The sequence below is a fragment of the Oncorhynchus masou genome, chromosome 5 (assembly GCF_036934945.1).
Source record: "Oncorhynchus masou masou isolate Uvic2021 chromosome 5, UVic_Omas_1.1, whole genome shotgun sequence".
In the NCBI taxonomy this organism is placed as follows: Eukaryota; Metazoa; Chordata; class Actinopteri; order Salmoniformes; family Salmonidae; genus Oncorhynchus; species Oncorhynchus masou.
This window is the reverse complement of record NC_088216.1, coordinates 69,080,889-69,096,557: the sequence shown is the minus strand read 5'-3', so window position 1 is coordinate 69,096,557 and position 15,669 is coordinate 69,080,889. Positions and strand designations below refer to the sequence as shown.

General features: G+C 43.6%; 1 protein-coding gene across 2 annotated transcripts; it reads right to left on the bottom strand.

The window, feature by feature from the left end:
* Positions 1–1,196: 1,196 nt before the first annotated feature.
* LOC135540146 (store-operated calcium entry regulator STIMATE-like) lies at positions 1,197–15,484 on the bottom strand. Of its 2 annotated transcripts, XM_064966565.1 has the most exons (8): positions 14,105–15,484; positions 12,015–12,063; positions 11,724–11,819; positions 10,825–10,946; positions 9,713–9,825; positions 9,451–9,528; positions 7,882–8,031; positions 1,197–3,107 (listed from the first exon to the last, which is right to left on the bottom strand). In XM_064966565.1, exons 1-8 carry the CDS (start codon positions 14,355–14,357, stop codon positions 2,991–2,993), a joined length of 978 nt encoding a protein of 325 aa, XP_064822637.1. In that variant the 5' UTR covers positions 14,358–15,484; the 3' UTR covers positions 1,197–2,990. The 2 variants fall into 2 exon arrangements, with proteins under 2 accessions (XP_064822637.1, XP_064822638.1); XM_064966566.1 differs by lacking the exon at positions 11,724–11,819.
* Positions 15,485–15,669: the final 185 nt, after the last annotated feature.

Genomic DNA, 15,669 nt, shown 5'->3' with positions numbered 1-15,669 from the left:
TTCTGGTCAGTGGAGCTGTGTCTGGATTGCTCCGCTCTGTCCAGTCCATTACATTTATCCCCCCAGATCCTCAGGGAGATAATCTCTGTTATTGACCCTGGGACTGAGTCAGTGGACCCCCACCCACCTCTCTCTCTGTCCATTGTCAGCATGTATTATTAGACTAACATGAGGGATTGTGCAGCTGGAACAAGTCTTCCCTCATTTAGGATGTAGTTGCAATGAACTGCTGAGTGAGAGACAACTCAAAGCCCTTACAATTTCCCACAAGCAGTGATTTCAAAGTTTTCTGGAAGCTACACAACTCCCTGGCAGTCTAGTGGTTAGGATTCAGCTCTTTCACCGCAGCAGCCCGGATTTGATTCCTGGTCAGGGAATGTCCTTTCAGGCCTCTGAATGCATGTCAACTGGCAGAACACGTCATCTGATGAACACCTTCCCCATGTTACTACTAACCCCAAAATAGCTCTACTCCCTACTATCACCTCTCCCATCAAATCAAACCGGAGGTCAAAATATTTTCCTGAACGGATTACATGAAGGTTTAGGGATTTTGCAAACATAACACATGCAGTCATATAACTTGGATATAATGGTTCAGAATAAGACTTGACTCAGAGGGGCCAGACCATTCATACTGTATCACAGGGAGACTAGTGAATCAGCCTTTCTTTTTGAGAGGCAATCGCTTGCCTGCCAGCATGCCTGTGTGTGTAGTTAATGAGTAAGGAGACAAAAGGTGCTTGAGAGCCAGGCTTGTCCATCAATAACAATTGTCCTCGAGTCAGTTTGCAAAAAATAGTCATGTGTGTATAATTAGGGAATCTATTTGCAGCAGTGGAGGCTGGTGGGAAGAGCTATAGGAGGACAGGCTCATTGTAATGGCTGGAATGGAGTCAAACATGGTTTTTATGTTCAATACCGTTCCATTTATTCCAGCAATTACAATGAGCCCATCTTCCTATAGCTCTTCCCAACAGCCTTCTCAGATTTACAGGTACTGCGCCATTATTCTCAGACTCAGTGAACTCCATGGGGAGAAATGGGTCCTCACTTCCCTACATGCCTCAACTGCACCTGATACTGAACTGTTTACTGACAGCCCACTCTGTCGCTGTGGAAATGGCACCCTGTGAATGGACAAAACGGAAAGCTCTGTCTATTCAGACACTCTTAAAATAAAAAAAGATCTGCTATTTCAGTGTTTTACTAACTTTATTGCAAAAGCAAATATAATTGTAATGTAAGTCCTTCATTTGTCAGTCATTTTAATGACCTAGTTGTTTTTTTTTCAAAATACTAAAAGCCCTCTGTTGAGCAGAGGGCAACCAGAAGTGTTTAATGATGCTGTACCACCCATTTACCAAACCCTACTGTCATTTATTCCTAAGTATCAGCCAACAACAATCATTGTCAAACCGTTCAACATCTTCAGCACCATGGTCATCACCACATTTACTTTATCCCCACTCCTTACTTTGAACAGGAGCATTAAGACAAACACACTCATACAAACATACCTGCACTGTACTGCAGGCTGACCTAGAGTCACTCAAACTCTAGGTTTGTGCTTCTGTCAAAACAACTGAATGCTACTGCAAGTCTAAAGCTCTGGGGCACAAAATTAACGGTAAGTTCGCATAGGCACATTGTCGAAAACAAAGAATGAACACAAAGAACATCCATAGACCAGTGATAACTGGGAATTGTGCAAGAGCGGAGTTTTTTCCCGTTGGTTGTGAGGACACACTCAGGTCCCATATCTACTCCGTCTCGGAATGAAAAACACTTATTAGGCTGGGGATCATAATGGTTTTGGCCCAAAATAACTTACTGTAAAAAATAAACAGGACACACCAAAAACAATAAATAAGTAATGGAAGAGATCCCAGTTAACAGTCATACACAGAGACAGGAAGGCTCCGAGCCAGGCCTATAGACCTAAGCGGTCAATGGGTGGGCTTGAAATGAGGGTTTCAGTCCCTTGGGTTCGGGTTGGGTGATGCATTGTGGAGACACACACGCCCAAGCTGCACCGTCTTGACCTGTCCTCCCTCTACAGTCAGGTAGAAATGGAAACAGTTAGAAACGTGAGTGCTGTGGTTATTATAAAACACTGCATCTTCACAGAGCAAAGTCTCCATTGGAACATCAAGCCACACCTCCTACATTCCCTTGGCCATGCATGAATGGAAAAGTCCACACAGACAGACACACACTCCTCCACCAACTCCTATAACAGGCTATAGCAGTCAGCCATTTCTTATATGGAATCTAGATGAGGAATACAATCACTTTCTGATTCGGAAGAGTATCAAAAGTATTACTGGGGGGCTGAGTTCAATACCAGGTGCCTGTTCTCTCAGTCCACATCGAACCGAGGTCACCGGCTAAACCACAGAAAAAGTAACACCCATTCACAGTTTAACCTGATGCAGTAATATCATTCTGGATTTCCGAAGAGTCAGTATGGAACAGAATTAGGAATTAGAAAAGTCATTTAATAGGATATTTAGGGTGCTAGCAATTACACTGCATCACCAACTCAAACACACCCAAACCTTCCTATTACAGACCAGTGCTAAAAATACCCAAAACACATATCAAGATTCATTTCCCCAACGAGTGTCACTGAAACACCAGTGACAGATCTATGGTGAAATGTCCTTTAGACATGGTATGTAGTTAGCTGCAGTAAAATCCTTTCCATGGGTTTCTATTCTCAGTGCAGAGGCTGCAGGAGTCCCATGTGGATGTGTAGTAATGGCAGTCCAATAGGCTCCATGGTCTGCAGTCTTACATGATCCCACCTCCCTATATAGGCCCCCTACTGACTCCACAAAGAGACCAATGCCAGCCTGCTGTTAGAAGAATCAAGTACAGGTTGCCAGCAGGCTCCAGTCAGGGCAGCAGGCCCTGGAGGAGGAGAGAGTGGGGATGTGAGTAGACACAGGAGTGGGTCAGACCAGGTCAGACTGGGTAGACCCAGGTCAAACAGGGATCCCCATACGGTGCTTCTTCTTCTTCTTGACCGTCTTGAGGCCAGTGAGTCGGCGCACATCCTCCTCCTCCGAGTCATCCATCTCATCGTCAGCCGAGAACAGGATCTGAGAGAGAGAAAGGGGTTTGGAAATGAGACCAAAGAAAGCCATACGCCTAGATGGATGACACTCAAAGCAACCCTGAGTTATGGGTTAAATTAGTTGAATCCCAGAGCTTAAATGCTCACGGACACCAGCAAATATCCTGTGTCAGCAGAAACGTATAATTCGTCCTCCATCTGCCTCGGTGGGGTGGAAGGATGGGGATGGTTGCTTAACCACTAGACTACCAGGGAGATGTGGTGGCAGGAACACATATGCCCCGGACTATTTGATAGAGGGGAGGAGTCTTTTAGGGTGGTATTTGGGTGTAGTATTGAAGCTTGCCATCAGGGTTTTACTGAAGCAAAAACTAGCTCAAACTCATCACAATAAAACAAGCCTGTGATAACATAGCTGTATGCCCCCTTTTATAATGAGCGAGCGATAAGATCACTGCTCTGAATCTTTATGTAGACAGACTTTTTATTTCAGCTTGAGGCAGATTACCTAAACCATACATGCTCCGTGTTAACCTGTATAGCAGTGTTTCTTTAGTAGTGGGTTTGGGCCCACTGGTTAATTGCAGATAGTTCCTGTGACTGGAGGAACTGCCCGGTCTGGTACACCACACCCAGATGTCTATGAAAAACTACTCCCGTCACAAATTCCATATACCAGTAATTCCATAGGATATGCATTCCTGATATTAGACATGATGGTCTAGTGGTTAGGATTTGGTGCTCTCACCGCTGTGCCTGGGTTTGATTCCCGGTCAGGGAACACACTTTCAATAACTCCTAGAATCCACTGTCACAAAACATGGTGTTTTGGGTGATCCATGAGTAACTGTGGAAACCAATTATGTAGCTAATCACAATCAGCTCAACATTTGATTCCAAAGCAACTCACTACTTCCATTTATGATGAGAAATGTGGTGCTTTGGAATAAAAAAAAAACACTACTTTAAATGTTTTTACAGTTTCTGATGAATAAAAAAATCCCCCTGCTCAAGGCAGACTTAAATGACTTCATGCATGAATGTTTGAGTGTGGTGGTTGTCTCTGGTCTATGGAGCAGATCACAGGGCCAGGTCCATCTGGTTTACAGGCCTGAAAAGTGACTGGCCTTGGGCACAGGGTGGAGTGATTCACAGCCAAGAGACAGGCTTCTGCTGGTGCTGGGTAAGTTTGTCTACACAGCCAGGGGAGGATATAAGTTAGGCTGACGTAGCCACAAGGCTGAGGCAATGGGAGGAGAGGCCACACAGGGCTTGCGAGGAGAGGGCTTTTGGGGAAAGGAGGAGGTGGACGAGGCTCAGAATCAAATCTTAGGACTTAGTGTATATTCCTCCTTAGGATTTTTCAAAGCTTTCCCAAAAAACAGCTTTTCCAGTGATTTAGGTGTGTAATGTACACTGAGTGTATAAAACATTCAGAACACCTGCTATGATCTCTTATTGATCTGCTTAGAATCCACTTCAATCACTGTAGGTGAAGTGGAGGAGATGTTAATGAAGGACTTTTAATCTAACTACACTGTCCAATTTACAGTAGCTATTAGAGTGAAATAATACCATGCTATTGTTTGAGTGCGCAGTTATGAACTTCAAAATGTATTAATAAACCAATTAGGCACATTTGGGCAGACTTGATAGAACATTTTTAACAGAAATGCAATGGTTCATTGGATCAGTATAACACTACACAAATACACTGTCATCTAGTGGCTAAAATCTAAATTTTGTCTAAACTGGAATAATACATTGTGTCCTTTCTCTTGCATTTTAAAGATGGAAATAAAAAAAATATGTTTTTTTCTTTGAATGATCTTTTACCAGATCTAGTGTGTTACAATCTCCTACATTCATTTCACATTTCCACAACTTTCAAACTGTTTCCTTTCAAAAGGTATCAAGAATATGCATATCCTTGCTTCAAGTCCTGAGCTACAGGCAGTTAGATTGGGTATGTCATTTTAGCCAAAAATTGGAAAAAGGGGTCTGATCCTTAGCCTTGAGACAACGGAGATATGGATTGCGTATGTGTGCCATTGAGGGTGAATGGGCAAGACAAAATATTTAAGTGGCTTTGAACCCGGTATGGTAGTAGGTGCCAGGCGCATCTGTGTGTATCAAGGATGTTCCACCGCCCAAAGGACATCCAGCAAACTTGACAACTGCAACTCCATTTTGTTGATCCCTGCCTACAGACAGAAACTAAAACAAAAGCTCAAACGCTGAGGTCTGTCCAACGCTGGTCCGACCAAGCTAACTCCACACTCCAAGACTGCTTCTATCACGTGGACTGGGATATGTTTTGTATTGCGTCAGACAACAACATTGACGAATACGCTGATTCGGTGTGCGAGTTCATTAGAACGTGCGTTGAAGATGTCATTCCCATAGCAACGATTAAAACATTCCCAAACCAGAAACCGTGGATTGATGGCAGCATTCGTGTGAAACTGAAAGCGCGAACCACTGCTTTTAATCAGGGCAAGGTGACCGGAAACATGACCGAATACAAACAGTGTAGCTATTCCCTCCGCAAGGCAATCAAACAAGCTAAGCGTCAGTATAGAGACAAAGTAGAATCTCAATTCAACGGCTCAGACACAAGAGGTATGTGGCAGGGCCTACAGTCAATCACGGATTACAAAAAGAAAACCAGCCCAGTCACGGACCAGGATGTCTTGCTCCCAGGCAGACTAAATAACTTTTTTGCACGCTTTGGGGACAATACAGTGCCACTGACACAGCCTGCAACCAAAACATGTGGACTCTCCTTCACTGCAGCCGAGGTGAGTAAAACATTTAAACGTGTTAACCCTCGCAAGGCTGCAGGCGGCATCCCCAGCCGCGCCCTCAGAGCATGCACAGACCAGCTGGCTGGTGTGTTCACGGACATATTCAATCAATCCCTATTGCAGTCTGCTGTTCCCACATGCTTCAAGAGGGCCACCATTGTTCCTGTTCCCAAGAAAGCTAAGGTAACTGAGCTAAACGACTACCGCCCTGTAGCACTCACTTCCGTCATCATGAAGTGCTTTGAGAGACTAGTCAAGGACCATATCACCTCCACCCTACCTGACACCCTAGACCCACTCCAATTTGCTTACCGCCCAAATAGGTCCACAGACGATGCAATCTCAACCACACTGCCCTAACCCATCTGGACAAGAGGAATACCTATGTGAGAATGCTGTTCATCGACTACAGCTCGGCATTTAACACCATAGTACCCTCCAAGCTCGTCATCAAGCTCGAGACCCTGGGTCTCGACCCCGCCCTGTGCAACTGGGTACTGGACTTCCTGACGGGCCACCCCCAGGTGGTGAGGGTAGGCAACAACATATCCACCCCGCTGATTCTCAACACTGAGGCCCCACAAGGGTGCGTTCTGAGCCCTCGCCTGTACTGCCTGTACTCCCTGTTCACCCACGACTGCGTGGCCACGCACGCCTCAACTCAATTATCAAGTTTGTGGAAGACACAACAGTGGTAGGCTTGATTACCAACAACGACGAGACTGCCTACAGGGAGGAGGTGCGGGCCCTCGGAATGTGGTGTCAGGAAAATAACCTCACACTCAACGTCAACAAAACTAAGGAGATGATTGTGGACTTCAGGAAACAGCAGAGGGAACACCCCCCTATCCACATCGATGGAACAGTAGTGGAGAGGGTAGTAAGTTTTAAGTTCCTCGGCATATACATCACCGACAAACTGAATTGGTCCACCCACACAGACAGCATCGTGAAGGCGCAGCAGCGCCTCTTCAAACTCAGGAGGCTGAAGAAATTCGGCTTGCCACCAAAAGCACTCACAAACTTCTACAGATGCACAATCGAGAGCATCCTGGCGGGCTGTATCACCGCCTGGTACGGCAACTGCTCCGCCCACAACCGTAAGGCTCTCCAGAGGCTAGTGCGGTCTGCACAACGCATCACCGGGGGCAAACTACCTGCCTTCCAGGACACCTACACCACCCGATGTCACAGGAAGGCCATAAAGATCTTCAAGGACAACAACCACCCGAGCCACTGCCTGTTCACCCTGCTATCATCCAGAAGGCGAGGTCAGTACAGGTGAATCAAAGCTGGGACAGAGAGACTGAAAAACAGCTTCTATCTCAAGGCCATCAGACTGTTAAACAGCCACCACTAACATTGAGTGGCTGCTGCCAACACACTGACTCAACTCCAGCCACTTTAATAATGGGAATTGATGGGAAATGTAAAATATATCACTAGCCACTTTAAACAATGCTACCTAATATAATGTTTACATACCCTACATTATTCATCTCATATGTATACGTATATACTGTACTCTATATCATCTACTGCATCTTCATGTAATACATGTATCACTAGCCACTTTAACTATGCCACTTTGTTTACATACTCATATGTATATACTGTACTCGATACCATCTACTGTATCTTGCCTATGCCGCTCTGTACCATCACTCATTCATATATCTTTATGTACATATTCTTTATCCCCTTACACTTGTGTGTATAAGACAGTAGTTTTGGAATTGTTAGTTCGATTACTTGTTGGTTATTACTGCATTGTCGGAACTAGAAGCACAAGCATTTCGCTATACTCACATTAACATCTGCTAACCATGTGTATGTGACAAATAAAATTTGATTTGATTTCAATTTTAGGAAGGTGTTCCTAATGTTTGGTATACTCAGTGTATGTATATGATTGGTTGTGTGGTCAGGCCTCAATCTTTTATTAAGCATTCTGTGTCAAAGACTTAATAAATGGCCGTGTCCATATCTTACCTCAGACTCTGAGTCGTCGTGGGAGAGTGCCCGCCTGTAGCGTACCTTACTCTTGCCCCGCAAGTCCTCCCCCAACTCCCGCTCCTCCAGCTTGGCTTTTGTCCGCCCCTTCTTCATCAGGAAGTTATCTACCACCCAAAACATCAGGGCCTGAGGAAAACATACAGTACACAGCTCAGTGAGCAAGTACAACAGACACACGTGACAGTTTGATGATCACACACAAGCCAAAATGGCTAAAATCCATAGACAAACATCACACTTAGTTGAAGCAATTACATTTCAAAAGGGATGCAAATATCGTTCAATTTTGCTGCCAACTAACTGACCCTCATTAACCGGTCAACAAAACGTAAAAAAATGTCCAAACAGTAAAATTACATCACAGACAGAAAATACTATTAGAGATCTGTATATAATGATGAGATGCTGATATTTCCATCCTAACAATGGGAGTTGGACCAAGGCGGGAAAGCAGGCTACAAGCTTAGGCCCAAAATAAGACCATAGAAACCGATTGGGCTTATTTAGAACAGATTTTGGCGAGCGTGAAATCTCTTGCTTGCCATATCCTCTCTGGTACCTTGCATTCATACAAGGACCAGACATTTTTCATTAAGAGCTGAATGGAAACATGCAACAATAGCAAGCCTATCATATTATAGTTCAAAAGGCTATAGCATATTATTGAACATACAACTCCTGTAATGAAGCATATAACCAAACGTCCTTTTCAAATATTTGCCAAAATGCAATATGCGGAAAACACCATTCTAAAACCTAATTTGAGCAGTTGTGACAGATTAAAATCTCCGAAATGTAGAAAGAGGGGGAATGTAATAGCAACAAATATGACGGGTTGCTAATATGGATCGTGCCTTTGGCTTCTGAACAACGAAAGAAATTTAATATGAATTAGAACAGGAGAGAAATGCTGGTTAATGGCATGAGGGAAAAAAATTGCCTCCATGTTTCTACGGATCGATTTTCTTAAGGCTACTTTGAAGCAAGGTAAGACATGCCTCATTATTTGAAGTAAAAGTATCAGATTTTAAACAATTATACTACCTCGAGCTCACATTGCAAAGTGGTGGGTGACGCACCATCAGTCAACAGTGGGCAGGCTATAGTATAGAGTATACACCTGAACGGCGAACGGGAGGCGCGCTTTAATTATGAGTTGAGAAATAAAAATCTCTCCTTTTAAAATCGTGGCCACCAAAATGTTGAACACACGATTGCATTTAGAATTGTTAAATTGTTGTGCAATGACTAGGCTTCCAAAAGCAGGCTTCACGCCAATAGCCTACAGACTTTTTAAGGAGCTACTCTCATGCTGTCTGACAGGTGGAAGGCTATTCCACTCCTCAAACTATGCTCTGTATGCTGTGAGTGTTTGATAAATAATAAACATGACAATTTAATTCCAAAATTAAGAAAATTACCTTAAAGACTGATAAGCATGACCAGTCAAATGTATTTTCAGCAGCTAACCGATTAACGGTTAAGATCACTAAATTTATTTTCAATTGAGCCCTGCCTCACGGAGGCACTGCACACTTAACTTACATTAACGAAGAACGGGACGATGAGCATGACGATGGCCAGCTCCAACTGAGGGTTGTTTATGGGGTTCAGGAGAGCCAGCTGTGAGACACAGAAACAACAGTAAAGAAAGACTGAATAAACAGTACACAAAAACACCAGAGTTAAAACGATAGAAACAGTTTACAGTACTGTTAGTACTCATACACTTTCCACAGTCATAATATAACTGAATTGACACAATGGTCATGTGGTCAGGAACCTACCCATTATGCCCCCTACTCACCTTCTTCCACTGGGGGATGAGTAGGACCAGAATGATCAGGACCTTCTCAAACATCATGATAAGGATGTAGAGAGCACACTGGCCTGCCCATGCAGTACACTGCACTGGTTCTCCTGTGTGCGCACACACACACACACACACACACACGATGAACACGTGACCTACGGACTAGACACACAATCCAATAGACAGAAACAAACAAGCAAAACAGACAAATACCAACCCACAGAAATATCCAGACAGACAGCAGTTTACTGGAACTCTATATTCCAATTAAAGGGGCAATCTGCAGTTGCTACACCCAAACAAGGGCACTGCGTTCATCCACCTCTGGCCTGCTCGCCTCCCTACCACTGAGGAAGTACAGTTCCCGCTCAGCCCAGTCAAAACTGTTCGCTGCTCAGGCCCCCCAATGGTGGAACAAACTCCCTCACGACGCCAGGACAGCGGAGTCAATCACCACCTTCCGGAGACACCTGAAACCCCACCTCTTCAAGGAACACCTAGGATAGGATAAGTAATCCTTCTCACCCCCCCTTAAATGATTTAGATGCACTATTGTAAAGTGGCTGTTCCACTGGATGTCAGAAGGTGAATTCACCAATTTGTAAGTCGCTCTGGATAAGAGCGTCTGCTAAATGACTTAAATGTAAATGTAATTTTTTGGACTTTAAATGATAAATCCATTGAATCTTAAATCAAATTCTAAATGCCTCATAAGCTTGGTTAAACGGTCATCATACCCCATCAGAACCCAATATATAAGCTTGTTTTACGCCAATGTCTGTGAACAATATAAGTGTGAACAAACATACATGCCTCGTAACATGATTAAAACCATAATGTTTGATATGGTCAGTCCTTGCATCCAAAGCTCTGTCTATGAATTTGAGAGGTTACATTTCTCCAGGTCTACTGCATATTACAACTTCAAATCAAAGTACCAGGGAAAGGTTTCCATAAACTCTGCCTTTGGGTAAACAATTGAATAGTGATCGACTATGTTTGATGTGGATGACATTGCAGTAGTGCCCTAGGCAGCCACTCCCCTCTTCTGGACACCATTTGTACTACAGGGTGAAATGATCTCTGATCCACACACACACTCTCACCATATTCTCCGAAGCGTAGAGCATCCCACTGCCTCCACTCTACGATAGCACTGATGGCCCTCACCCCGGCATAGATCAGCAGCATTCCAAGAGACGCATCCAGGAGGAAGTTAATGAGGTAACTGAGGAAGAGATGAGACATTGTGTCCACTTCAACCTTGAAGTGCATAATGTTATAGAGACAATACTGACCAGAAATATAAAACGCAACATGCAACAATTTCAGCGATTTTACTGAGTTAAATTTCATAGAAGGAAATCAGTCAATTGAAATAAATTCATTAGGCCCTAATCTATGGATTTCACATGACTGGGCAGGGGCACAGACATGGGTGGGCCTATTCCCACCCAGCCAATCAGAATTTGTTTTAAAGGGCTTTATTACAGACAGAAATACTCCTCAGCCCCCCCACCCAGAAGATCCCACAGGTGAAGAAGCCGGGTGTGGAGGCCCTGTGCTGGTGTGGTTGCACGTGGTCTGCGATTGTGAGGCCGGTTGGATGTACTGACAAATTCTCTTAAACAACGTTGGAGGTGGCTTATGGTAAATAAATTAACATTACATTCTCTAGAACAGCTATACAGCTCTGTTGGACATTCCTACAGTCAGCATGCTCCCTTAAAATCTGTGGCGTTGTGTGACAAAACTCATACGGTTAAATCAGCTTATTGATATGCCACTACTATGCTCACTAACAGGGACGCAACCAAATTTGCACACACAATGTGCGTATGGAACATTTATGGGATCTTATTTCAGCTCATGAAACCAACACTTTACATATTGCATTTATATTTACTACATACACAAAAATACAGAGGCACAGAGACAGACAGACAGACACAATGTCTGACAGACAGACACAATGTCTGACAGACACACTCATAGAGACACTCACAGTGAGCAGGGGTCCTCCTCTGTGAGGTCAGACAGGTAGATGTTGGCAAAGTGAATGAATAGCATACCAATGGCCTGTTTGGAGGTGTCCAGGAACCTGGTAGAGTTGCCGGGCACAGGAGGGCCTTTTAAGAACTCTTGAGAATTCAAGTTCTTTCAATAGCTCAACATCACATTAGAAAAATTCATAATTTGTCTTGTGTTTATCTAAGTTGCGTTTCTTGGTTAATAGCAATATCGAAGAGGATAAGCTTGAATACTGTGGTTGGAAGTGGGATGGCTGCCGTCTTACCAGATCCTCCAGGGCCTTCTCTCATGCTTGGGCTCCCTGAAGCGCTTCACTGTAGACAGGACACAGAGTCACATATAGGACTGCCGTTCTCACACACCCACAACAGCAGTGGGATGAATTAGTATGCCGCTCTGGGGCAAATCCAATCATTCTATTAATGTAAATTAATTTAGGCCAGCTCCAGTCTGAACTGAAATCGGCTTTACACTTTCATCATCAAGTTTAGTATGTTGGGCAACATCTCAGCACAAAGTGTAATGGGCCTTTTTCTATGAATATGGCCAGTGTGATGGGAAATGCAGTTCAGTTTCCCCTTTAGCACCATAGCCTAACCCCTAACTAATGGACTTAAGCAAAAAAATGTTCATTAGGCTATATTCCCTTAATAAGTCAGCTATTGAGATGCCATGTTTACACAAGGCAACACCATAGAGGAAGAGTGGATGGTAAGAGGAAGTGGCAGACTACTGTACATTACATACTAAAATGTCACTGCTTGTTACTAATGTGCCTATCATGATATTATCCGCCAAATCTCCCTTCCTCTGTGAGCAAAATAAATACTTTGGTTGTATCTTATGAGCTGAAAAAAATGTAGTGCATTTGACACTGTAATCAAACCCATTGATAGATCAGAGGACCTGCTAACAGTACGCAACACCAGGCAGGCATTGTCATATTACATGTCACACTGTCTTGGTCACATTTCAACATTATCATCTGGGGTACCAATCTGGGGATGAGAATGATAATAAGGTGGGTGCTTATAGTTGTCCTATACCACACATGTACTAGAGTGTATTAAGAGTGCATTGATTGGAAATGTGATTTTTGCATATCCGAACTCTCCCTGAGACATCCTCGGAGAGTGGGGTCATGGCCTGGGTCTGCTAACAGCTACCCTTGAACAATAAGGGTTCAATGCCTTACTCAAGGGCATTGACAGATGTCACATTCTTGGCTCTGTGATTCGAACCAGCAATCTTTCAGTTACTGGCCCAATGCTCTAACCGCTAGGCTACCTGACCCCCTGCACTGTAGATTGGTGTGTGTTCAAACACAATAGCCTACATGAAAGACAAACTGCCCGTCTCAGTGACTGCTACTCTGGGGGTTAGGCCCCTTTGTACGAGGTGGAAGCCCTTTCTACTAAAGTCTAGGTCTACACTATAATTAATCCTTGTGTGAGTGATGCAAGAGTATGTATTCTCTAAACACAATGTAATGGCTGACAAATAATGCTTTGGCTGTTCCAGACAAGTCAGCTTGTTTCCATGCCCGCCCTCTTCTAACCTCCGTGACACATGATTGATTCCTGGGTGAGAGAAAAGTGGTTTAATGATTTATGACTCCACTAATCTACTGGACATATCTTAAACCCAAATTGAGGATTAGGGTATGACACCTCTAGACAACAGTACCCTAATGTGTGTTAAATACTTTACTGTGTGTGTGGATGTATGTGCGCTGTCTGTGTAATGTATATCTACGTCACCTGTCGAAAGGGTAGCTAGTTTTCCTAGTGTTTTGCCCAAACAAATGTTTACACGGGAATTCGCATATGGATATGCTGTGACTTCAGACTTCCTCAGACTGTTGAGTGTGTAACTACTGACACACCCTGCATGTTGGCTGTGGGCTGGGCTGTGTGAATGTGATGATTCAGGCCCAGTCAATTCCCACTGAGAAAGCTGCCTCAGGCATCATCACTGCTCTGATAGCTGAAAATGCCTCACCTTTGCGATTGTTGCTGTGAGGCTCCTCTCTACCAGGACCACACTGCTGACTCAGTGGTCAAAGAGGCACTCAATGAGGTCAAATTACATAGCCAAAAATGAACACTACGGGGATGGGTCAACACATTTCACACTGTATAATCCAGTATTTTGAGACAGTGTATAGGTAATGACTGCCAGTGATTATTGACAAAAACAGACTTCCATTCTAAACAAGTAGCATAAACAGGTTATCCAGTCTCAACACTGCACAATGAAATTCAATTTTAAAGTAGGTCTAACAGCACAGAACAAACGACCATAAATTAGCACATTTTCCAAAGTCAGAGTGGGCATCTGGTTGGCTGTACTCACACATCAGCGTACTGAAGGCCACCATCGCTAGAAGGCCTTGCAGGAAGATGCCGAACGAGTCCATCAAGTCACCATTCTCGCAGCCACGGGTGTCCGCATTTGGTGTGGGGCGGGCAGACACTGGCGTGTTGGAAAAAGGCATAGCTGACAGAACCACTCCCGAGACAGCCACGTCCCCGGTTTGGGAAAGACGACTCACCCCACTAACCGCCATAGTAGTAGACCAGTTTAAAGGTGTATTGGCGGATGGCATATACCGTAAATAAGCAATAAAGTCAATTTAAATGTATCCTCCACACAGAATGGGCTTCTTTGTCATCCAGTTGTTAGCTGGCAATCGATTAGTTATGCAGGAGTATTTGGCATTAAAAAAAAAGGTTATCTTCCTTCTAACTGCGGAGCCATATATTCACGTTTCATATGTGGCCAGCGTTAGCAAACATATCCCAGTTGTTGATAATCCATTGTATCACCAAATAGCCACAAAAGAACGGCATGTCATACTCATTTAACATACTTGGTTTACTAACAAATTAAAATCCAAGCTGTGGTTTGCATAAATTAGCTATCGATAGCTAACGAACATAACTAGCAACACAGCAGGCAATCATGGACAACGCATATAACAATTAAATACATGTGACGATGCAATGTTTACGAACGGAAACATTTGCACCAAAGTACAAAAGGAGTCATCCCAAGGCATGTTCTAACTTCATGTCATTTCAGCAGAGTTCCTAACCCTTTTAGCGGTGCGCGAGAGGGTTAGCAAATGAAGCTAGTTTCACCTAGTTATGTACCACTTAAACATTTTAAAACGTGTAAGCAAGCTACTTGAGTAAACACCACTGTTTTACCCTGTGACGAATTAAATTATATAAAAACCTCGCGTCAGGGACAAACCACCAGCCTACCAGAACAAGTGATGCTAACGGTACCGGTAGCTTCGCTAGCTAATCTGGTTCAAGTAATTGCAATGGATCCCTTGTGCATGTATGAAATGCATGATATTGATATTCTCACGATTTCGGATTTGCTACTTTTTCATTTTAAAAAACTGTTTTGCACAAAACATGGGAACGACCAATAATTTGCTCAATGATCAGAGTACATAGATACTAGCTACCACTGGAATTCCCAGCTGCATCCTTTCTGAGCCCAGACCAAAGCCCATTGGCATATTCATTACGCCAATTCTGTTGCAAAACGTTTCCCAAACGGAAGAAAATAGAACAAAACGGGGCGGGACTTACCTGAATTTGTCCAATAGAAACTCTAATTTTCGTTGCAAAAATTCTTTGGACTAATGATTACACAGATTGCCCACTCATGTTGACTTTACGTAAAAGGTTAATGTGATCGATGTGACACAACCGTATCATGGGAAGTGTAGCTTGGAAAGATTTTGAACCGTGTTAAACGCAGAGCTCGCCAGCTTCAAGTCCGAAAACCCGGAAATGATTTACCTCTTGTTCGTTCAACCATTGCTACAGGGAAAATGAATGGGGAAAGAATAGGGTTTTGGGATAGACGCCGACAATTTTGTCTGAGGTTTTAACATAGAT